Raw genomic sequence first — 25,511 nt, 5'->3', positions numbered from 1 at the left:
TGCATGCTGCTGTTGGTACCCAGTAGGCAGAAAGAGAATGTATGTGTGTGTGGCAATATATATAGAGAGAGAGAAGGGAAAGAGATGCAGAGGTAGACTTAAAAGACCTCCACAAGCAGGCACTATTGTTAGGGGTTATGGGGACCCAGGCAGCTGCAGTGCTGTGGGAGGAATATGTCTCTATACACACCACTACCCAGGCAATGGCCCTCTGCTCACTGGTGCCATGACTACTTGCTTGTCCTCCCTGGAGCTCAGGGAGGCCTCACGCTGCCCAGTGTCCACAACAGAGCTGTGCTTCCCCGGGTCTGTGCAGAACCACAACCCTGCCATCTGAACAGCACTCCCGGCTCCAGTGGGCCTGTATGGGTGGGACTCGTAGTCTCCCAGTTATTTGTACTGCAAGCCACGCAGTCCATGATGAACTGGCTATGACGTGACTGGTTACTTCACTAGAAACAGTGGCATTACTAACTTGCATCAATGCAATTTCTAAAACGGTGACAATGTTTTAATACTATTTATTTTCTGTGTGGTATTGTGAGTGGCTGCTAATATAACATTTCCTCAAGAGAAATTAGGGAAACGTATAGGCAAGCAACACCTCCCACTAATTCTTGTCATGGAGTAATGCTATTTCTGCATTAACAATTCTTTTAATAGGCTTCACTTATTTATGCATTTATTTTTACAAACCACTTCAGCTGATGTTTAATGCAGAGTGCTTGCTAACCTCTTACACCCCTGAACATGCTGGTGGATGCATATTTTAACCCTCTTGAAATTGTTTACCATAGCATATTAGCTTCAATGTAGCTGTTAATAATTCACAGAGGTTACTAAATAATGTGCCATTATGAATAACTCTGGAGATTAAGAAGTTAATTAAAATCTGTGTACTGTGCTGTGGGCTTCCACGGCATACATGTTCATAGAGAGCACGTGCCTGACCACACGAGGAGCCTGGAGGAGAGCGCCCCCTCTGGCCACCGGTGGTAGGAGCCAGTCACTCGTCTCTTCCAGCTGCTGCTCAAGCTTGCTGGATTGTGCAAGTCTGTCTGAACGTTGCCGTGGTGACACTAGCCAGGTTTATACGCTCCGCCCCTTCGTCGTCGCCCCGTGATTTGTGGCCACGTGTTGATCCTGATATGCCTGCTGATACGCCTGACCCCTCCCTCCAGCCTGCGGGACTCCGCCCACAAGTGGCTACCTCCACCTGTGAGCTGCCCAGCAGAACTTCAGTGCAGCTTCCCTCACAAGTGGGTGATCAAGACAGCTGCAGACAGAAGGAGCCCCGCCCCCAGCCCCACCCCCAGCCCCTCCCCAAATCGTTAAGCCAGCAGGAGCAGGACGTCGGGTCGCTCACCCAGTCTGGGACGAGGCAGTTCCCTCCCCACACGTGAGCTGAGCCATCCTTGTGTTGTTTACTCTGGTTTCACAGCGAGCTGGAGAGCAATAATATGCACTTCTCAAATATTTATAGGCCGAAGGGGCTGGGGGGATTTCTGCGTGGCGTGGAGTGGCGCTGCTTTAATGAAAGCATGCCAAGAGACGGCCAGTGTTATATGACTGTCCCAGGGGAAACAGGGAGATAGCTCACGATTTAGCACTGTGTTTCTGATTGCTTGGCTTGTGGGTTGAGAAGGGTGTAAAGAGAGGGAGTTCAATGAGAATGAGCAATGGTTTTGTGTGTGTGTGTGTGTGTGTGTGTGTGTGTGTGTGTGTGTGGGTGTGGGTGTGGGTGTGTACATCAGGCTGGAGCTCTGAGTCACAGTGCTGTGTTGCAGTAGACCGTAAAGAACATCTCTCCAGCTGCTGTGTGTATGCGCACACACACACACGCACACGGGCATAGACAGACTAGGATATGCCTACATGAACGTATTCACGCTCTGACTTTTACACACGAGTACTAGTTTTCACTCTGTTTCACTCTGTTTACCCCCTCTCTCACTATCACTCTCCCATCTACTCACTCTCTCACAGATCTGTTGTGTGCAGCATGTGTGCTGGTGTGTATGTCCGTGTGTGTGGCGATGATGCGTGTGTAAGAGAAGGAGAGAGGGAAAGAAGCACCTCCATGCCCAGCTGGTTCTGAATCAGCATTAATCTGGAATGGCGTTGTGATAAATGGGGGTTGCAGGCAGATTTTGTGCACTGCACGAGCCCATCAAATACGATGGGTCAGCCAAGCAGGCTGTTACCATGGCGATGTGTGACCGGGGTAAGGCAGCTTGTGTTTTAAGATAGACTCCAGTGCACTAATGCTGTCTGATACTGCCACGCAGGGTATGTATAACTCTGCTCTTGTGTGTCAGCTGGTGATGTGTGTGTGTGTGCGTGTGTTGTTCTTTTTGAGGATGTTTTGAACACGCGTGTGTGCATGCTGGTGTTTGAGTGTGTATCAGTGTGTGTGTGTGTGTGCTGGTGTTTGAGTGTGTATCAGTCTGTGTGTGTGTGTGCTGGTGTTTGAGTGTGTATCAGCGTGTGTACTTTCACACTACCGTGTCTTGTGTGCCAGCTGGATATTTTGAGTGAAAATCAGATTAAATCTGAACACTCCAAACTGTGACATCTGGCCCGGCAGCTTCCATCTCAGCTCCCTGACAGTGTGTGAAAAGTACTCGCTCCTTATTGGACAGAGCCTCCACTTTGTCATTTCATCATCTCTCAACACTCGGCCAATCAAACGCCACCATACCGAAGGCCCTCACTAGCACACTGCCCATTACACAGCAGTTTGGATTCCTCTTACCTAAATTTACTTTCAAGAATAAGCACAATATTTTCACTTTTACTGATTATACAAAGTGATGTGATTTAATTAAGACAAGTCTTCTAGATGAGTCTTCTCATGGAAATCTCTGAGGGTTAGCCTTGTGAATTTTTGCTTTTTTTTCATCAGAGCAAAACCCGTAGCTTGTGTTTCGGGGCTGATTTCGGGAAAAGGAGCAGATTTAGTCTCCATTTACCACCATTACCACCATTTCCATCATGTTCTTGGAGGAGGCAAAGAAACGCGGCTCGCATGCTGCGCCCACCAAATTAAATCAGCCACCGGGAGGCGTACGCTGTTTTACAGCGTGTTATGAAACATTTAGATAAATTGACTGAATTCAGGCCTGGGAAATGAATAGACTTTAAAAGGGCTACGGCAGTGTCTTTCCATCTTGGCCCTGGAAGAATAGGACACAGTGCAGTGCTTTCTCGGCCGTGTCAAGTGCTACGCCACACACACGTTTGATTTTTTTATTGCACCTCTCGTCTGCCATCGATGTTCTCAAGGTGCTGAGAGACTGTGAAAGCAGCGTTGTGAGCGTGTGCCTCTGCGGTGACGATCGCGCCTCTCTCCTCGTGTCCTGCAGGTGGCGCCCCCCTGAGCGAGCTGTCGTGGCCGTCCTCGCTGGCCGTGGTGGCCGTCTCCTTCTCTGGCCTCTTCACCTTCGTCTTCCTCATGCTGGCCTGCCTGTGCTGCAAGAAAGGGGACATCAGCTTCAAGGTGAGCAGCCCATCACACTGGCCCCTCCCCCTGGCCCCTCCCCCTGGCCCCTCCCCTTGGCCCCTCCCCCACGAGCTCCACTCGTCCATCAGAGTGAAATAGTGAAAAAAAAAATTGGATGAAGAATTAATTTTTCAGCTCTTACTTTGGCTCTACATTCCTGCCTCCTGATTTTTTAATGGGGGTCATAACATTTCTCATGGTGTGCTTGTCTTTCAGAGGTTCGCCACTAAAAGGCCTAGAGTGAGGAACATTTTTTACTGTTGTTTTACCGCACTTGTAAAAGATACAGACTATATGACATTTATCAACACACTGTGTGACAGAATGCCGAGATGAAAGAAAGAAAGAGAGGCGGACAGAACCTGGGGGGGGGGGGGGGGGGGGGGGGGGGTTCTTAGACTACTGCACTGCTCAGCCAATTTGTGCATTCGTGCTGGTCCTGTGTCAGTGTCTCTGAGGTCGTGGTCTGGAGGAGGAGGAGGAGGAGGAGGAGGAGGAGTGATCAAAGATAGTGCTGCCATGCACCAGTGCAGATGCAGGTGTGGATCAGGGAGCAGGGCAGAGTGGGGAGGTGTTTATGCCCCTGGCAGGCCGGGCCCTGTCGGCCCGGTGGAGCGGCTGCTGTAGCAGTGTTACATCGAGCAGGAGCTGTCCCAACAGTACCCGCTCATTTAGTTTGCCAAGCCTTATCAGTACGGACCTGAGGGACATAATGGGGGTGTACCTGCTGCCTTTATAGCAGTAAGAGAGCTATTTTTGTGTGTGTGTGTGTGTGTGTGTGTGTCCGCATGAGTGGGTGGATCGTTTGTCCCCGTCTCATCCACGCGAGCCTGTATATGACAGGCCGTGAAGCTGGTTGAGTCAGACATGTCACAATGCCACTGGTAATAAGGATGGTGGTGGCTAAAATCTGCAGAGACGCCTCTGTGTGTGTGTGTGTGTGTGTGTGTGTGTGTGTGGCCATGCAGACCACCAGTTTATCATTAGTGAGTATAATGGCCTCTACAGACAGAGACAATGAGACATCAACCTTGTTTCTCTGGCATTTTTTGCAACACAACGAGAGAGGGAGGAGGGTTATGGAATGTAAAGACTCTGGTTAAGCACTCTCTTGCCTCTACCGTCTATCTGCTGTAGTCCTGCCCCGCCCCCTCCTCTCCTGCCCCGCCCCCTCCTCTCCTGCTCTGGCCACGGTTGACTGTTCTTCATCCACTGCAGGTTGCATTCCCCCCTCCCTGAGAGGACTCAGGCATGGTGTGAGAGTATGAGAGTATGAGAGTGTGAGAGCACACCAGGTACTGCATGCCATACTAATGCAGGGCTTACACAGGGCCCACAGCTCCGAGGTGTCAAGAGGTTTAAAGGTGCATCATGGGAGGTGACCAGCTTTTCAGACACATGCAGGGATTATGGGTGCAAGGCCATCATGCATGGAGTATTTGCTGCAGATATCTAATGCTGTACAGTTGAGCACTACACTGAATATGTGCAGAAAATGAGCTCTTAACATGAACCTGCTTTCTGTCCCATGGTGCAGCGGGGCTCGTGTGCTGTAGTGCACACCGTCACTGGAGTGCACTGGTTTTGAGATGGTGGTCTTTTGTACATTGTCTTGGTGCTGCTGTGCTTTTTCATGCTGAAGGTTTGGGAGCCTCGCTGTGTAACAGTGATGGTGGGTTAGGGTGTGGGTGTTTGGAGGGGCTGTCTGTGGAGCGGGTGCGACATGTCTTAGTGCGGCAGAGGGCTGTGTGTGTGTGTGTGTGTGTGTGTGTGTGTGTGTGTGTGTGTGTGTGTTGGGGGGGCTCTCCTCAGTGCTGAGTGGATTGGGAAGGAGGGGTTTAGACAGTGACAGACCAGGAGATGTTAGCTAAGAGGTGTCTGTCTGTATGCACGTGTATGGATGACTGCTTGGTTTAGGGTCGGTAAGGGCATGTGAAGAGACAGGAGTGTGGGAATCAACACATACAGGGAGGAAGTGAGGGCGGGAAGGGGGGGAGAGAGAGAGAGAGAGAGAGAGAGAGAGAGAGAGAGAGAGAGAGAGAGAGAGAGAGAAACAGGGGGTGGAAGGCCTTGGCAGGTCACAGTTTTCCAGTGCGGCTTCCCACTCCATCTGTTCCCCAGCCCATGCAGAGCTGTCCGCTGCACCAAGCTGCAAACACACCGCAGCAGGACTCAGTCTTATACTGCATACTGCACCCTAGTCTTATACTGCATACTGCACCCTAGTCTTATACTGCATACTGCACCCTAGTCTTATACTGCATACTGCACCCTAGTCTTATACTGCATACTGCACCCTAGTCTTATACTGCATACTACAACCTTGTCTTATACTGCATACTGCACCCTAGTCTTATACTGCATACTGCACCCTAGTCTTATACTGCATACTGCACCCTAGTCTTATACTGCATACTACAACCTTGTCTTATACTGCATACTGCACCCTAGTCTTATACTGCATACTGCACCCTAGTCTTATACTGCATACTGCACCCAGGGGCGTGGCAGCAAATTCTCGGCCCTGTACACTCTCAATGTCAGTGGGCCCCTATAAATGCCAGAAAAGAGGCACATGAGCAAAATGGGCCCCTCTCCCTACTCAAGCCCTGGGTAGTCAGGTCCACTTTCCGCCCCACTACTACGCCTATGACTGCACCCTAGCTATATACTGCATACTGCACCGTAGTCTTATACTATATACTACAACCTTGTCTTATACTGCATACTACAACCTAGACAAAATATATTCTTATACTTTATTCTGAAATCTAGTGTTATGAATTATTAGTAGCGGCGTTAACATTTTGTTATATAAAGGATATTTAGTTTGCAATTTAGCCTTTACTCTCAAGTGGTTCTTAATGAGCCTGCATGAATTTATCAGTGTTGCAAATCTGCTGAGGCGCTTCACAAATAAGCACTCAAGTAACTGCTGCAAGTTGTTTACCCAGTTGTGAGAGGAAGACCCACATGCTTTACAACACCGCTCTAAAACTCACTCTGCTTCTGGGCTCTTAGAACTGCTGTTGCAGCCTGTGTGTGAGAAATACAGAGGGCAGTTGTGCTGCTGAAAATGTACTGGACCAATTTCATCTCCAGTTTGGCCTGTTTAGAGAATAAATGTCATCCAACTAAATTATAATAAATTCTGAAAAAAAAACAAAATATTTACAAAACAATATTTTGTTTTTTTTTTTTTTTAGAAAATGGCTAGACCCACTTTAAAGTAATATTTCAGGAGACTCCTGGGACAGAAAATCTTCTGTTTTGTGGTACCAAGAAACTTGGCCTAATAATGAATCATCTGGGTAATGTGAGATTTAAACAAAGACAGAAAGATGGTCCGGAGACAAGGTGCGGCCGCCACCTGCCGATTTAAAAACAAGAGGAACAATTTCACCTCAAAGCAGTCGGTCTACTTCTCAGAGAGGAGAGCATGTGAGAAGATCTCGTCCTGAAATAGAAGCTCTCCGGTGTTCACGCAGGCTAGCTGCGTCCCCGAGCCAGCCACTAGAATGAGGGGGGAAGGCTTACTTACAGAAGACCGCAGACCATCGTCTTCGTCATGATGCTACCTGTGAATACGTGCGAGACGTGTGTTTAACAAAAGCTGCAGTTTAACAGTGCAGGGGCTTTGTGTTCCACGCTCGTGTGTGTGTGTGTGTGTGTGTGTGTGTGTGTGTGTGTGTGTGTGTGTGTGCAGGAGTTTGAGAACACAGAGGGTGAGGAGTATCAGGCAGACATGTCCACTCTGGCCTCGCCCGGCTCCCAGGATGCACCAGACGTCTACATCCTGCCCCTGACCGAGGTCTCACTGCCCATGGCCAAACAGCCTGGAAGATCAGGTGAGTGTTTGTTCATACAGCTCCTTACACTAGCGATATCACGGCCGTGCTGACCTTCGTTTGCTGATGTTTGAAAGCTTTACTCTTTCTATGGACTCTCGTCAACTTTGTTTGGGAAGACTATGTCAAGAGAGTATGTGTCCGATACATCTAACAGTGTATCTGCTTATAGTGGCCAAGGTACACGCAGCACACTTCATGAGCACAGCGTGAGAGGTTAAACACTGCATCCTCCACTCCACCGGGGGCTCCACTTTGACTGGCCTGTTGGGGGCGGGGCCACGTACTACCATGGGAGGAGCCTCTTCAGGCTGAGGACAGGCTTTATTTTTATGGGTTTTTATTTATTCTTCACCAAGTACAATTTTTTTTACCACAGTCATGATTAATCAAAATGTCAGATCAATATCTGGGGAATATTGATATATGTCTTTCCTGTTACAAGGAAAATCAGGCTTTTTATACTGCGCTTAAACAAAGACCTGTTTGACATGTGGGGCAGTTGGTTCTCTGGAGCTCATTGGTCAGTGGTGAGGCAGAGGGTGGCCGAGGCCCAATGAGGAACGGGACGGGACACACGGCCGAAGAATGCTGGAGCCCCCAGTGCACACGGCAGCGAGTGGCGAGTCCAACACATCTGAATTTTGTGAACGTGGCATGGGGCTGACCCACAGGATGGCGCCATGGCGTGATGTACAAAACGAGGAGCAGGAAAGAGAGAGAGAGGAGGGGACAAGGAGAGGGAGAGAGAGAGGGAGAGAGAGAGAGAGAGAGAGAGAGAGAGAGAGAGAGAGAGAGAGAGAGAGAGAGAGAGAGAGAGAGAAACATAAAGCAAGAGAGAAGGGAGAATGAGGGAGAGGGATAGAGACAGAGAGATGGAGAGACAGATGGGAGCACCGATGGTAAAGTGAGTGGTGATGGTAAAGAATAGGCTTATCAGTTTGGCTGTCTTAGGCTTGTTTACACCACAATGTGTGTACACAAGGATGGGGTTTCTGTACAATGATGGGACTGATCTGGAAATAGACGTTTCTGACATCTATTGCCCTGAACTGTGATGAACAGATCACTCTCTAGATGCCTTGAATAAATGATTTAGGGGGGGGGGGGGGGGGGGGGGGGTTTGCATTGCAAGATAAACAGCAGATTGAATGGCTGATGGAGTGGGGGCTCTAGTGTGTGTGAGGCAGTGTATGTGCAAGACACTCACTCTGTGACTCATGCACAGTGTCTGTGTGGAGCTTGAGGGGGGGGGGGTGCGGAGGGAGGAACCAGAAAAGGAGCGCTGGCAGAGATTGGACCGAGACCAATCAGCCAGGCAGCCAATGAGCACCCTTCCCTCTGGTTGTCCATAGTTACCACTGTGTGATTGGTCCAGGTGTTGCGGGGCGAGGAGGGGGAGAGGTTGGTCTGGGTCTCCCTTTAGACTGAGGAGGACTTGGTCGCAGTCAGGCCGGATCCTACTCTAATTCTTCCTCCCGCTCCTCTTCCTCCTGCTGCTGCCTACACTTGAAGCAGCGATACCCCATGTACATATTTGCATGCCTCCCAGTGTCCCTTACATCACCAGCACAGGCCAGATATTGTAATGTCTGTCTTCCAGTGATGTCTTCACATTGCCTTGATAATTTGCCTGTGAAAATGTATTCTCTATATTACTGCACTTAATGCGCTGCCGATTAAATCTTTCTAAACCCACACAGAGAAATGCGTAGAATGCACACTTGCCTTTGCATTCACTTTCTGCCAGGGGCCATAACTCCTTGGAAGCATTTAAGTTACTGATAGCACTAGCACATTTACACATTCTGACATTCTCTATTGTTAGAATAAGTCCTCTCACTAGCCTTGACAAATTGTGTGTGTGTGTGTGTGTGTGTGTGCTGGGATACTGAGGTCTCTCTCCAGTGCACCATACCAGAGTCCTCTAATGTGTTTCAAATATGGCCCCTACACGGGGAATGCCAGGAGTGGGGTGAGAATGCACAGCTCCCAGATTCCATAAGGCTGATATAAAAGAGCCAGTTGAAGGCCAGAGTAGGACAGAAAAGAGAGAGACAGTTGTGTCCCCTGCTGAGTGCACGGAGCACAGGGGGAGGCTGTTATCACTGTGACAATCCTGGCTCTGAGGAGCAGAGAATGGGCCTTGTGTCCAGGCTGGTACCGGGGGTACCAGGCCCTGCCGTGGCCCTCACAAAGGCGACGATTTAGCCGCAGAGAGGAGCGTGAGCGGGTGTGAGCTGCTGGAATGAGTGACCTCTGGAGCAGCGAGGAGGAGGAGGAAGAGGAGGAGGAGGAGGAGGAGGGAGACGGTTTAACCGTGATAGTGCAGGGAGGCGATTGTGAGAGAGGCCTGGGGAATAGCACGTACATAAACTGTGAGCGTGCGCGTGTGTGTGCGCGAGAGTGTGTGGTGGCGTCTGCAGTGGCGGGAGGTCATGTGTCTGACAGAGGTCTTTCTGGTGCGCACAGAGCTCTGTTTGTTTATTCCGGCTGCCTCGGCTATGCTGCGAGACAGGAACAGAGGCAGCACAGTGAAGACAGAGCTATTGTGTGTCTCTTAAGTCACTGACGGCGAGCTTGGTGTGGCAGATGTTCTGCGTGGAGCGGAGAGAGCAGACGCCCGGCAGGCATCGGAGCGGCAGGACTCTTCGAGTTCCGACCCTTCGGGCCGAGCCTTTCGGTGCAGGACGGATGCATCGAGAACCGTAGCAGACGCCAGGCAACTTCTGCTTGTAGCTGCAGCCGCGGGACGTGTGGGAATGTTCTGGAAGGCTGTGCTGCCGGCCAGCCGGGCTTTCTTGGCCACTGGGAAGGACGGGACGGGCTGCTTTCTCAGCTGTGCGAGAGCTCATGGTGTCAAGCCCCCGGGCAGCGGGCACAAGCGGGGGGTGTCGAGCAGGCTAGCGCCGGTCTGCTTCGCCCTTCCCGAAACCCGCTCGCCCCGTGGTCGTCTAACAAGAACAGCCGCTCTTCAAGAACAGCAGCAAAATGACGAAGATCAGCTGAGATCAGTCCGAATTTGATGTGCTGATTCGGAGCATTTCTGGTACGAGAGCTTTGCTGCAGCCTTCCAGATCATCTTAAGCCTCGATGAACATTTACAACTTTGTGTCTTTTGTCTGAAGGTGAAATGTTGGAGACTGTTTACCTGTAAACTGTCCATCTGAGAACAGCCTGGCACTGCTTGGGTGTTGATTAGCTCAGATTTGCAGTACTACATTTTGGTTGCCGTGGAGCCTGGGCCCTTTGGCTCCACTGGCTGTGTGTTGACGCATTGCTCATTGTTAAACAAGTCACATTTTCTCTTCTCCTGAGCCTGCATTCTTTCAATTTTATACAATATCTTCCCTTTTCTCTGTTTCAGTTCAGCTGCTGAAGTCAGCAGATATTGGACGCCACAGCCTCCTTTACCTAAAGGAGATTGGCCATGACTGGTTTGGCAAGGTAAGCCTAACACACAAACAAACACAGACACAAACGCAGCATTTCAGACGGCAGGGCTACAGATGCAGCCGGGTTCTCGCTTGCCCTCTTGGCACTGACCACGGGCCTGTTGTGAGCCTGCAGGAATGTGTGTGTAATTCGCTGATGATCTCATCCAAAGCCACTGTGCCTCAGCAGGCAGTGTCCGAGCCTCAAACGTGTGAACTACTTGGGTGTCTTCAGCCTGGCGGATTCCACACACTCTGTGGGCTTTGTAAGTCTGCTGGCTGGCCTGCACGGTGGCTCATGGGTGTTTGTTGTGTCTCTGCCGTACGTGTGCGTGTGTGGTGTTTAGGTTTTGCTGGGAGAGGTGAACGCTGGACTCAGCAGCACTCAGGTGGTGGTGAAGGAGCTGAAAGCCAGCGCCTGTGTCCAGGACCAGATGCAGTTCCTGAACGAGGCCCAGCCGTACCGGTCTGACCCCTTTGTGTTCAGCACCGCCCCCTCTCGCTCTGTCTTTTCATTCTCCCGTGTTTTACTAAATTATCAATTTTACCATTCCTTTGTGCAGCAAAGATTTTAAGAACAGAAGGAATACTGACTGTGTTTGTGTGTGTGTGTGTGTGTGTGTGTGTGTGTGTGTGTGTGTGCGCAACAGTACTCTCCAGCATCCTGCCCTCCTGCAGTGCCTGGCCCAGTGTACAGAGGTCACACCCTATCTGCTGATTATGGAATACTGCCCCTTGGTAAGTCTCCTCTTGCTGCCCGTTACACACACACACACACACACACACACACACACACACACACACACACACACACACACACACACACACACACACACACACACACAGTGCATTCCAGTAGGGTGGGGGTTGTAAGGTGGTCTGAATAAACAACTGCTGTTGGTTCTGCATTCCCTTCTCACGCATGTGCCGAGAGTGCTCATGCTCCCTCTGCTGGCCAGACTGATCAATTGGCTGAAAACACCTTATGGTATACAGCACTTCGTGCTCTCGGCTGTTTCAGGGAGATGTTAAAGGATACCTCCGCAGCTGCCGGGCGGCTGACTCGGCCATCCCGGACCCTTCAGTCCTGCAGCAGATGGCATGTGAAATTGCCTCTGGTCTTCTATACCTCCACAAACACAATTACATTCACAGGTGAGACGGAGATGGCTGCTGACTGTGTTTCTACCTCTTTTTTTTTGTCCTGGTGCATTGCTTGGGGTCCAGCTCTTTTTCTCCTGGTCTCTCCCTGCAACAATATCCTGGTGCTGCCTGAGTGCCTCTCACAGACTCCAGCATCAGTGATTTTGTTGCTGGGGGTGTACCCTTTACCCACCGGCAGCTTTGAACCGCATGCACCCTGTCCAGCGGAAGGGTGTGACACATGCCTGCATCCTCTGTTTTAATTGTGAATTAATTGATTACTCTACTGACTGTGATACTGATTGTGGGTAATGGTGCACGTTTGTGTTCCTCGTTTCTCAATTCCCTAGTGACCTGGCTCTCAGGAACTGTCTCCTCACCTCAGAGATGACAGTGAAGATCGGCGATTACGGCCTCTCCCGCAGCAGGTACAAGGTGAGCGAGTGGTGGCCTGGGCGGGGCTGTGGGGTCATTCGGCTGACCTCACCGTGGTGACGTGCCTTGCCCTTACATCGACATGACCTGAGAAGTTGAAGCTTTGCTCTTTTTTAGGATGACTATTTTGTGACAGCAGACCAGATTTGGATACCACTTCGCTGGATCGCCCCAGAGCTCATCGACGAGGTCCACGGTAATCTGCTAGTGGTGGACCAGACCAAGGCCAGCAACGTCTGGTAAGAGACGCCTCAAGAAGCCGGCCTTAGACATAAGAGGTAGATTAAAATGCCATTTGCAACAACATAACTTGCAGATTACTGATGCCTTGCTGAACCTCAGAGAGATACAGGAAACCAGCAATACAGATACCGTTTTCTCACTGCACAGGTCGCTGGGCGTGACAATCTGGGAGCTGTTTGAACTGGGGAACCAGCCATACAGACACTACTCTGATAGGCAGGTGTTGACTTATGCTGTGAAAGAACAGCAGTTAAAGCTGCCAAAGCCTTTGCTCAAAGTGCCCCTGTCTGAACGCTGGTGAGTCATCTCAACCCCAGAGTCATAATCACCACCACTCCCCCGTCTTCACCATGCAAGTCCACCATCGCTCTCCCTCAACCACACATGACCCAGTCAGTGGTGTCCACCTTGGACATGTCAACAAGTCCCCAACAGTTTCCTGAAATAAATATAACCAAAGCAGTAAATGTATTTTCTTACACACATGCCCTCCGGTGTTCACTCCATTATTCCTCTGGCATGGTCCAAAAAATCAATACTGCTCAGGTCCAGTGTGGTCAGTCATTAATTTCCCCATTTCTGCAGGCTCATCTATCATACATTTGGACTTTCCTGGAACTTTCTGGTCATTAATTTTCATCCCACGCACTACCATTCACTGCCCACTTAATCAACACCAGTCCCGTGTATTGACATAGCAGCCCTTCCTCTAGTACATTGTGAACAGTGGCTGACCTCTGTCTGTGTATGCAAGGCCATTTAACTTCAGTTTCCATGTAGGTTTCTTGCTGTATAAGCATTGGGCTGTTGTCCACATCATCTGTTTAACCCATGCTACTGTTTCCACTGATAATAATAATCCACTTACTGCAATAGGTTTCATTTTGCTAAAAGATAAACACATGCATAGTGCTAAACACTATGTTTTAATGATTTATTTTAAGTTCTAAATGCAGTTCCCAAATGTCCTCTCATTTCCGTATGAGCAGGTATGAGGTGATGCAGTTCTGTTGGCTGCAACCAGAACAGAGGCCCGTTGCACAGGAGGTCCACTTGCTGCTGAACTATCTGTGTGCCAAGGGCAGCAGTGAGGCAGAGGAGGACTTTGAGGAGCGCTGGAACTCCCTCAGACCCAGCCTGGAGAGTGCCAGCGACCAGAGAACCCCAGTTGTGCCAGAGGTAGCATCTTCATCCTTCCCTTTGCTGGAGCACTTCACAGCCGACAGCTTCCACTCCGAGAATGGTGACGATATTCTGACAGTCACCGAGACCAGCCATGGGCTCAACTTTGAGTACAAGTGGGAACAGGCTCGGCTCGAACGGCCCTATTGCTCCTCGTCTGCCAGTGGACCTCTAGGAAGGAGCAACCCACATTACCAGGACACCTACTACCCTCTTGGCAGTACTGCAGAAGACTGCAGGGGGGAAGGTCTCACTTTGGGAGTTTCTCCTTCATACTATGAGTCAGATCATCCTGGGGTGGTCCCAGTTCTGAGTGCGCACAGTCCGTCTGTGAGTAGTGAGTATTACATCCGCATTGAAGAACCTATAGAATGCAATATACATTTGGAGGAAGACACTTTTGACTGTAGTCCAGGAGTTGAGGCCAGCCAGAGTAGCTTTTCGATGAGTGACACACAGACTCCAAAAGAGGTTCAAACCAACACCACCTACTGGTCAGCAGCAAAAGACTCTACAAGCAATGCCTGTGATTCAGACGAAAGCCCAACTATTATTCTTACTTTGGGGTCACTCCATAGAAGAACATCGAGCCCCTTAGGACCCGTCGAACAATCAAATCAATATTTCTGTCCCAACGACAGAGAGAGACTCTACTGTGAAAATCCACTTTCAGAAGAATTGGAAGTTAATTCAAAAAGAGGCCAACCGTTCGACTATCATGTCAGGTCTGGAAGCCTCCACAATGCAGAAGAACAGGAGAACCCACGTGGGGTATCTGTCTCACTGAGCAGCCCCAGCCTGGGCCACTGTGACCCCTACCTGGAGGCCAACCAGAGGACTGCTGAACAAAGCATGGCTAACGAGACCTACTACGACATGATGGGCGGCCTAGGGAAGAACAAGCCTAGGCCACATTATATGAGTATTGAGGTTGAAGCAGGCGATGGCCTTCTAATGGGTGCTGCTGGTCCAGAGGATGATGGCAATCTGTTTATAGAGAATGAAGCAACTAACTGGACCTCAAATCACTCTGCAAATAACAACAGTTTAAACTTTGATGGCAAACAAGCCAGGGGATATCATGACGCTTACCTTGATTTACGCCACACCACGCCAACCCCGTCTTCCCATGGCCAGATGTCCAGGCCAGTAGCAGTAACGCATAACTCCTCGAGTAACCTCTCCCGTGCGCTTAATCCACACTCGTACATGGAGGCTGCAGAAAGCAACTCCTCCGCCATTAACGTTCCATACACAGATTCGGAATGCGGATCATATATACATTTGGTAGAGTCTTCTGCCAAATTTTCCTTATCCTCAGAAAAACTCCAAATTAATAACCCAGCACAGAAGACCACTCCTATTCTGCTCAACACGGAGAGTACGATACACCTCCCAGTGTCAGCTTATGCCACTAAAAACGCACTCTTTCGGCCAGCAGAGATAACTGTGAGTAAACAGGCACTGTTCTCTGACAGAAGCACAAGCCCTATACAAGACGTTAGTCTCCGAACTGATGGCCATCCAGCACCCTGTGGGAAGACGATTCTGTGCCTTGAGGGTCTATCCAAGCGTGTCTCCGAGAGCAGTCACATGGCAGACAGCTGGATGGAGTCTGGATGCTCTAGCATCAGCTTGGTGGACATTGATGACTGCACTGATGAAGACATCACTGATATTACTTCTGGAGTGTTTCCAGACTCTCCTCTGGAATATGCAGAAGTAGGTGATGTTAACCTAGCAGACAGACACTTGCGCAGAGAACCTGAAAACGCTATTGACCTTGCCTCCAGTAGCAGCCCCTGTGAGGCCTTCAGTCCAGATGTTTACCATACATCCATCCTGCCCAAATCACTGGACAGTGGCTATGACACAGAGAACAATGAGTCTCCGGAGTTTGTCATGAAGGACCTGGATGGAAAGCCAGTCCTTAGTACCAGTGTGGAATCAGAGTGTGAAATGGTCCTTCAGATGGACCTTGAAGACATTGTAGTTCCAACTGCAACTAGCAATAGTAACCTCATACTGACAAATCTGGGTGAAAGAAACCAGTACCGGGATTCGGCTTACTTTTCAGACTATGATGCAGAGAATGACAAAAGTCCTTCTGAAGGCGGGGGCACTTTCTTCGATAACCAGGTGGAGGACGATGTCTTTGGACACAAACCGTCAAAGGACAACCCTCTAAGGAACGCACGTGAAGATGGAAGCAGCTCAGCATGTCAGAAGGAGGAGGAGTGCCATTTTGCACAGCTGACAGATGACGCTGTGCTCAGTGCCAAACAGCTGTGTCTTGAGAAGAGGAAGATGGAGTCTGATCTAGCTTCATTTCCTGCTTCAGCTCCAGTGATCACCACGTTGTCCCCCTTTCCTCCAGAGATGGGGGGATGTTTGACCAAAGAGTCTGCTCCAGACGATGGCCTTGGGCTGGAATCTGATCATTCTGGAGATGAGCCAGGTTCAGATTGCTTCTCCAGCACAGCCTCTGAAGACTCATCCACAACCCAGGAAGCCACAGCCACAGAGGACCAAGCTAATGGTGCCGCCAAGGGCTTTTCATCTGCAGACTCCCTGGGTTCAGACTCCACCATAGTGGAGTTCAGCAGGGAGATCTCAAAAGATGCTGGAAGTGAAGACTCTGAGAATGGCGACGACAATCTAGAGGATGGCAAGGGTGAGGAGACGGATGGAGTGGAAGAAGAATTAATAGTAGAAGAGGACCACATTGATCAGGCACTTTTGAGAGTTAAGCAGGACAGTTCTTTGGACAACATCCTGCCTGTTTTACCAGAGGACATGGACATGCCAGCACCCCTAGGAAACGGTGAAGAAGCAGACGAGGAAGACTCTGATGACAGCGATGAGTCTGACGAGGAGCTGCGTAGCTATAACGTGCAGGAGCAAAGTGACGAGAGTGAGGAGGAGTTCACCACCGTGCCTGTGGTGGTGAGCGAGCGGAGCAGTGCTCGGCACCTCCGCAGTCTCCTCAAAATGCCGACCCTCCTCACACAGTCTTTTTGTGACGAGCTGGACCGCAAAAAAAAAGCAGTCTCCTTTTTCGATGACGTCACCGTGTTCCTGTTCGACCAGGTCAGTTGTGGTGCATATCTGGTAATGGTTATTGATGTTGGAGGTCATAACTTACTTTTTTGCATGTATGAAATTGCTTCAGAAATCTCAATTTGACATCATCGCTGCATCGTTGCAGGAGAGCCCTACAGGGGAGCTGTCGGAGTACACTTTCCCCCCAGGAGCAGAGTCTGATTGCCCCCAGGCAGAGGGCACGCACCCTCAACCACAGAAGAAATTCAGTCATTCTGATAAGTCCTCAGACAAGAATATCTCAGAAGAAAGTAAGCATTATGTTTGAGTTTGAATTCTAATATATTCAAATAATTACAAAAACAACAAAAACAAATGCCAAAATAAAGGCACACTGCAAGCCTCCCAAACTAATGTCACTAACCCCCGATTATCTCTGAAATGTTATTGCTACAAGATACAAACGTCTCAAAATGACATGCTTGGACATTATCGGCCCTCTTACTGAACAGGCAGGGCCTTTGAGTGGGGGGAAGACTATCCTCTGATGCCTAGTCCATCATTGGAAGCTCCCTCGGACGGACTCAACACCCCACCCAACTCTCCAGCCAGATCTCCCGAGGAGAAACCAGCACCCCAGTTTTCACGCTTCAGCGTTTCCCGGTTCTCCATTACACATGTATCTGACTCAGACATGGACTCCATGGGAGGTTAGTGCACGCCTGGCTCAGTGATCTCTATGAACAGACTACAATATACATCTCTCTAAGCTACATTAAACACACATGGGAGATTTGTTTTTATGCAGTCATATTGCATATAACTTGAATAAAGCACATTATGCTTGTTTTATCTTCACGCAGGAAGCAATGCTGATGGAGACCAAGAGTGAGAAGGCCATCTTGAACTCTTTTGAAGAACAACACATCCAGAATCATTCTGGCCTGAGCAGGCAGTAGATTCTCTTTGTTATATTATTTAATGTCTGGGACGAAGGTTTCCCCTGAATCCGATATCTTTTTCGGACACAGTGCCTCATACTATAGTGGAATGATGTTAGCAAACCTTGTGTCCCTAGACAGATGGTAGTAGAAAGACATAGTCTGATTAGGACAACATTTAAAAGAACAGAAAAATAAATCTATATGTATCTGAAGAGTTTTATGTAATGTAATGATAATCCTTATTTAATAAGATATAAAATAATTATACAATTATTTGCAACATACAGCATCAACACTCAAGAGCAACAAATAATTTCTTTACAGTCAACAGTAAAGGGATTGGTTGCATTGCTGCACTTCTGATTGGTTTAGAGTTCCATCTTATCACTCATTGGTCAGATCTTTCAGATGCTTATTAAATCATTTGTGTGGAATCCAATAGGTAAAACAACACAGAGACAGGAAATATTGCTGTGACTACCCAAACAAAACAACTTTTTCTCTGTGTAAAAAAACTCTTAAGGGTGTAGGAATATGCCTCTATGATATATAAAGCCCTAGAAATAAACACCCCTTGAATTCAAGGTCAGTTTTCTTTGGAGGCAATCACATCTGACAACTTTAAGCTATATTGTAGCTCAGGTAAATTGTATGAAGGATGTAAAATTGGTACATATTGAATCAAATATTAAGTCACTTTACAATGATACTTGTGTTTGACATGTTTCCTTGTTTTGGAAACAACCATTTCCATTCCTTCTTTGTGCTGCTATACACCTAAAAGATGAAAGATTAACACTTCCTTTGTTGAAACCTAGAGGTCATACATAAACTCACACTTCAAACAATGTTAGGATGGTTGTTTGTGTCCATCCAGATCCAGTTCAGGTTTATCACAATCCATTTCCTCTCAATAGTGTTAGTCTTTGTTAGTGAAAACTCATCTTCACATTGGTTAAGGAGGGGATGGATAATTGAAGGGGTGCTATATCTGCACGCCCTTGATTTGTTAAACCTTAGTGTATTTTAGTGCCCATTTTGCACACCAAAACTGCACACTTGGGGTTAAGCTGTAAATAGGACTAGTGATGGTGTTCTTTTCTAATTTGCTACAGTACTAGAGCCTGTACCACCATATTGTCTCGACAGGGTGAGTATAATCAAAAATACCACATGTTGATTAGAGAATACCTATCTGGTTATGTTTTTTTTATGGATAATGACAATTTTGGCAAATAACTTCGTGTTTCAGTTGGGTGATATTGCTTATCAGTGGGTCTTTCATGAGAATCAATACAGGACAGATTTCTCTGAGAAATTAAGAAACATATATTGTGCTGCTTGAAAGTTTGTGAACTCCTTGAGTAATTTAAATGTTTCTGTTGTTTTACCTCAATTCTCTTATCATCACCGGTGTTTGTATATGAAATGTCAGGTTTACGTTCATCAATTCCATTTACTTGTTTTGAGGGAAATGTGCGAGTTGCCAGCAGATCACATGAAACATGAAATCAGAGCATGTGCAAAAGTAAATGATCCACAGCTGCCAACTAAACCACTGTCGTGCCAAGGCGTAAAGCTCACATCTGGAAGAAGGTGGTGACAGCCCATCAGTCTGGGGAAACCTACAAGACCATATCCAAAAGAGTCCAGCTCCATCCATCCACTGTAAGACAAATAATTTTCAAAATGGAGGGCACTCCACATCACAGCAACTCAGATGTGGACGGGCATCAAAATGAACACCAAGAAGCACCAGAGAAATAATAATTCAGGTAAAGGCTAAGCCACACATCATGTCCAGAGAGTATCTGGGATAAACATACATGCATCTACAGTCATGCAAAAAATAAATGGTTATGGCATTCTTAGGAGAGTTCCTAATAGGAAGCCTCTGCTCTCAAGAAAGAACAAAGGTGCCCATTTAAACTTTGCCAGAGAGCACTTGGACAAACCTGACCAAAATCACATGTGCCATATTTGGGAAAAAAATCAACACTGCATATAAAGAACCTCCCAACAGCGAACCATGGCTGTGGAAATGTGAAGGTCTGGGCCCGTGTTCTGCCTCCGGGCCTGGGTGACTCCATATTATCAGTCAGAGAGTTGAAGCTGGGACAGAAATGGATTATGCAACAGAACATCAACACAAAGCATTCCAGAAAACTACTAAGGAACGGCTTAAGAGAAAGAAGATTTGCACTCTGGATTGGACCATTCAAAGTCTGGACCTCAATCCCATAGAAATGCTGTGGCAAGATACATGTCCCACCAACCCCTCTCACCTGCAGAGTTCTGCAAAAATCCCAAAATGCAGTTGTGGGACACTCAGTTGTGGTTACAGAAGACGTTTGGTTGAAGTAATGGCTGCAAGCTATTAATACGGTGGCCCCGAAAGTTGATCGCACTGCAAAGGAAAAACGTGCAGCAAATACGCGAATGCATCAAAATGACGATGCGTGCCCTACAGTTGAGAAACGCGCTGCAAAATCAGAAATGCTGCGAATCCAACCACACAACACAACAGAAGTGTTTCTGCACAAATTATTTTACGCGGGACTCTTTTTAGCTATAACAGTTGTGTTATACAGTTTCTCATTCCGTTGAACAGAACTTAAGTAGTAAAGCTCTTTAAACGTAGCTAGCTAGCTACATTTTAAGAGTTTTATTAATTAAGTCCCCTAGCTATTAAGATAGAAACTAAGTTGTCTTAAATGGGATTTTTATCTGGGTTTTAAAGAGCATTTAGCTTTTTACCCATGTAGATTTTATCACGGCTGAGCTAAATGATGCAGTATGTCTCAAAACAATTCACCAAAATAGACAAAACATAACCTGGTAAGAGACGAAGGGATTAAGTAGAAACAAGAGTTGTGTAAGACAGTAGCTCATTAACTAAGGGTTCCCATACATTTGCCTTTGGCAGATTTTCAGTTTTTTTAATTTACCTTTGTTGAATAAATAATAAAAATATATATCTTTATTCTGTGTCCCTTATTAAAATTATTTTTTTAAACTATGACAATGTTTGGGTGGTTCACAAACTTTCAGTATATATATATATATATATATATATATATATATATATATATATATATATATATATATATATATATATATATATAATTTGCCATTTGGATGTATTTGGCTGCTATTATTATTATTATTTGTTGGCTTTGTTCTTTAAAACCACAAGACCCATCACAACCAATGGCAGCTCCTGCCCCTGAGTTTCAGATGTACCTTGTGACATATGAAGCTGGATCCTCATTATTCTGTATTCTGTCTGAGTGTATCAGTGTAGAGACAGCATCAGGAGAGCCGGTCAAACGAATCGCATCATTCTCAACGGACTGAGGGTATGTGGACGTCACTCCGTTTCTGCACATCTCCAGTTGTGTGTTAGTGAGCTGACGTTCTAAGGCGTTCTCTGTAACGTTCCTCACTGCAGACATATACGTGTACGATATCTGGTCTTACTACAGCTGCACAGGTCATGTCCACCCTAGCACCGTGCCAACACTTCCATACAGGCTTTCGTGCTACACTGTTTCTATGGACCTCACAGGCGTTTTCTAATCTGTGGAAGCGTGCAGCTCTGCACATATTTTTTACGGTGCGTCACATATCAGTGCTTCATAGAGCATAAACCATGGCAGTGTACATAAACTGCCAGTGTGGGACCCAATGATCGGGAGCCTAGTGAGTTGTCCTACCCCAGCGTGCTAGTGTGGGGAACCTGTCCCTGCACCTGTAGTAACATCATGTCTTTTGTTTCATTTCTCTCCATACTTGCCGGCTGTAGTACTCTAAAAAAAAAAAAATAAACCAAACCCAATTTGTCCTTATGCATCAGAAATTTAATCCAAATGTTTGGTTTGTGTATTTATTCATTTGATGCTTTTTTTCTGGATGGTGACTTTAATTTCTAAATGTTCCACCGACATTTGTATTTAGCTGTTGACTGTGTAGAAATGTGTGTTGACTGAGTTTAGAAATTGCAGGCCTACATACCTGAATCAAGCACGGAAACTACATTTGCTTTCATTCATTTTATTTCATTAAGGAAAAGAACGTTTGTAAAATGCAGGAACATAAATAAGAGAACACCACAGACAAAAAGCCAAAACAGGTACATAAAATGTCAGCCTACGTTTTAACTCACACATCCACATGTGCACACGCACACATACACACACACACATACACACCTTTACCATAATTCCAGCTAGACTTCCCAACACTCTGATGAGGCCAGGACACACTGCAAGTAGGTAGAAGCTTTTAAGGTTATACTATGTAGGATTTAAACTAGAAGCAGCAAAAGAAATGCTGTGGTATTCGTAGAAGTACACCCATATCTTAGCTCTATTAAGTTATGTGTAAAGAAACATGAAACAAACTTCTGAAACCAAACCTTTTCATACATTTAAAAATAGGCTTTTTGATAGTAGTTACAGTCACTCAGTCGGCTTCAACAGTTTCATACTTCTAAAATATCTTTTAAATACCTTTGCCAGTACTGGAGCATCAGTCTGTCCGGCATATTGTAGTGAAACACACGCACCTTGATTGGCTGGAAAACAAATATTTGAACCCCAGAGTTTCAGGTTTTAATAGTTGGAATGTTCCGCATGGGGCTCTGGTGTCTGACAGAATAATGAATTCAAATCTTACATAGTATAGTTTCGTGCTTTTGAGTGGAAGTCTCCGTTAAGAGGGGGACCATCTCTAAAAAGACGAACATCTGCTAGAATCTCTCTGCTCAACACTGACATGTACTTGTCGAATATTTTAGTTAGGAAACAGAAAAAATAAACGCGTATTTACACTAACTGTAAATTTTTAAATTGTGCATGTGCATTATAGCCCCGTAAATCTATTTCCAAACGTTACAAAGCAGTATTAACCGGAGGAATAAATGAAGATATTTAAAATTGAGATATTTTTGTAAGCAGCCAAAAACAATAACAGCATGAGTAAACAAACAAACAAAACACTACATCGCTTCACCCATTCTGTGATACCTATAGTAAACAAAATCCAACATAAGCAACAAGAATACAAGAGAGTCTGGCTACTTTTGCCTTTGTCATACAACATTCAGACTGACCTCAGTGCCGAAACACTGCGGCCTGCATCAGAAGGCACAGACCCCTGCTGGCGGTCACTACACATGGAGGATCTACTGTACAAGTCTCCCCAGACTGAGGTGAGCAACTGGAACTGCTAGAGCTTTTTAACTGAAGCTTTATGCATCTGCAAGGTTGCAGCCCGAAGGTGGGGGCTCGTCCTAGTGAAGTCTATTTACAGCAGCTTCCTACAGGATCGGCCGGGGGAGGCGGAGCTGGGCGGAAGGAGAGCCCCTCCCCTCTCATTATACCGAACACAAAGCTAAGGTCTACTGGTTACCCCCAACACAAACAAAGACAAAGGCCCACCACAACGAAAAGTAAGATGAAAGAAAATGCAGCAACAATGTGAAGAATTTCAATTTTGATGAGGATACATTCTTTCTTGTATGTCACTAGCGTTTCTCCTTTTTATATATATGTGTATATATATATATATATATATATATATATGTGTGTGTATATATATATATATATATATATATATATATATATATATATATATATATATATATATATATATATATATATATATATATATATATATATATATATATATTATAATAATAATTATGTATTTATTTAGTTTTTATCAAAAGCCTGAACCAGCACACAAAACTGTACATCATAATTATGGCATTGAATAATTAAGAGCACTGATCTATAAAAATGTCTCCTGCAGACACAGCTGCCTCCTGTCAGAGAGGCTCTGCATGACGTTGGCGAATGTCAATGTTATACATCGAGATCTCACACTACATGGCAAGTTATAAAGCTTTGGGTGACATTACTTTAATCCTTAGAGCGCAGGACTATCCCTGCTGGCTCAGAGTCTTTAAGCTGTGCTTGTGCACCAGTGAGCACTGAGCAGGAGGGGGCAGCAGAGAGCCAGCCATGTGCAGGCCTCTCTAGTAGAAGAGTGAAGCAGTGTGGTCATCCATCATGTTTGATCTGAGGTAGCCCTCCAGGGAGCGGTCACTGGAAAAGGAGAGGGGGTCAACAAATGTCGTCAATATATGTGTCGTGGTACACTCTGGTCTGCCACTGCCGTCATCAGACATCTCTTCAGATATCATTACTATTACCATTATAACATCTATACACGGTTAACCTAAGCTCTGAATTTGGTAGAGTACTGCTGAAAGGCATACAGTGATTCATTTGACATATACTTATGAACAAAGTACTCGAAGAGGTTTCTATGGGGGGTGTCTTGAGCAGGCATGCAAATGGAACGACACTGTCAACTAGGTGCTAGTGTTTACTTTTGTTAGCATTGATAGGCATGCAGAATTAGATTTCGGGTTACCTCCAGTGCCCACACATTGCCTCCATGAAAACACCATTTCCTGGCAACCAATGACCTGTCTGATTGGCTGGTACAAATTACACCACAAGGAAAGAGAACCAACCAGAGAGGCCGGTGACAGAATGAGGGAAAAGTAAAACAGAGCTGTGAAGCCCCACCAGCCCATTAATGCCAGACAGCCAATGAGAGCAGAGAACACGAGAAAGAGAGAGAGAGGACATGATTGGTTGGCTGAGCAGCGATGGAGGCAGGTGACTTACGGAGGTCCTGCACACTCAGAACCGGGACAATTCAGGACCCAAACTGGAAGGTAAAGAGAGTCCATGGGTTTGTACCGGAGCTCAGCTCAGACTAGGGGCTATGCATGGCAATATTTCCACCGCACTCAGATGAGCGTTAGTCTGTTTTGTGTGAAGGGTGGCTGGAGGTTACTAATTTCGTGGTATGGTGTCTGGAGTTTGACACTGGCTCAGATGGATGAAAGACATTCCAACCCTATGCTTATACATGAGTAAATAAACACTTCTAAAAGTAATGACATGGGTTCAAAAATATAGTGCAAAATGAAGAGTCTGCCCATAGCAGTCCGTCAGCTTTGCTTTGATTTGGCTTTGTCCAATTAAGTCACTACATTTCACAACAAAATACATTCGAGTACGAGATCCCATATATTGCCAGTGTCCAATAGAAAATAACACACACACGCGCGTGCACACACCCACACTGAAAATACTATTCTACACGTTCCAAACAAGACGCAAAAGCACACCCCACCAGCACAGACACACAAAGTGCAGACGCACATTTGCAGACACACCAAACTGCGTGCACGGCACACGGAAGAACACATGTGTGCGCACACACACAGAACATATGAACAGCACTGTAGTCAGTAGTAAAGGTGGTAAACAAGCATTGGATTTGTGGGGCGTGGGAACAGAGAACATTGTAGCATGTTTATTCCAGCTGAGAGGAAGTGCAACAAATTAACAACCATAATAAATTTATATTTATATATATATATATATATATATATATATATATATATATATATATATATATATATATATATATAAATAAAACACTACTTGTTTTATATATATATATATATATATATATATATATATATATATATATATATATATATATATATATATATATATATATACTTTTGTAAAAAGTCACAATACATTCAAGGTCAATGTTCACCATGGTTCTGAAGCTCCTCCATAGCATGCATATTTTGATGGAAAGTTTTCCTTACACTGACTTTTCTGCATTTTTATTCATTTCACAA

The 25,511-nt window shown here is 46.3% G+C and overlaps 1 protein-coding gene across 2 annotated transcripts in view; it reads left to right on the top strand.

Moving 5' to 3' along the window:
* Window positions 1–17,993, top strand: part of aatka (apoptosis-associated tyrosine kinase a) — a 33,285-nt gene extending 15,292 nt beyond the window's left edge. Inside the window, exons 2-14 of one of the 2 annotated variants that reach the window (XM_076996783.1) lie at window positions 3,366–3,499; window positions 7,209–7,350; window positions 10,718–10,797; window positions 11,132–11,250; window positions 11,435–11,522; window positions 11,806–11,939; window positions 12,278–12,362; window positions 12,480–12,601; window positions 12,753–12,902; window positions 13,595–16,877; window positions 16,996–17,140; window positions 17,342–17,539; window positions 17,693–17,993. In XM_076996783.1, the coding sequence (XP_076852898.1) occupies window positions 3,366–3,499; window positions 7,209–7,350; window positions 10,718–10,797; window positions 11,132–11,250; window positions 11,435–11,522; window positions 11,806–11,939; window positions 12,278–12,362; window positions 12,480–12,601; window positions 12,753–12,902; window positions 13,595–16,877; window positions 16,996–17,140; window positions 17,342–17,539; window positions 17,693–17,721 (4,709 nt within the window). In that variant the 3' untranslated portion in view covers window positions 17,722–17,993. Of the gene's footprint in view, window positions 1–3,365; window positions 3,500–7,208; window positions 7,351–9,727; window positions 10,400–10,717; window positions 10,798–11,131; window positions 11,251–11,434; window positions 11,523–11,805; window positions 11,940–12,277; window positions 12,363–12,479; window positions 12,602–12,752; window positions 12,903–13,594; window positions 16,878–16,995; window positions 17,141–17,341; window positions 17,540–17,692 lie in introns of those variants that run through there. The other variant, XM_076996784.1, reaches the window with a different exon arrangement.
* The last annotated feature ends 7,518 nt before the right edge of the window (window positions 17,994–25,511 follow it).

This window comes from Brachyhypopomus gauderio, chromosome 2 (assembly GCF_052324685.1).
Source record: "Brachyhypopomus gauderio isolate BG-103 chromosome 2, BGAUD_0.2, whole genome shotgun sequence".
NCBI lineage: Eukaryota > Metazoa > Chordata > Actinopteri > Gymnotiformes > Hypopomidae > Brachyhypopomus > Brachyhypopomus gauderio.
The sequence above is the reverse complement of the archived record's forward strand: the minus strand, read 5'-3'. Positions and strand labels throughout refer to the sequence as shown.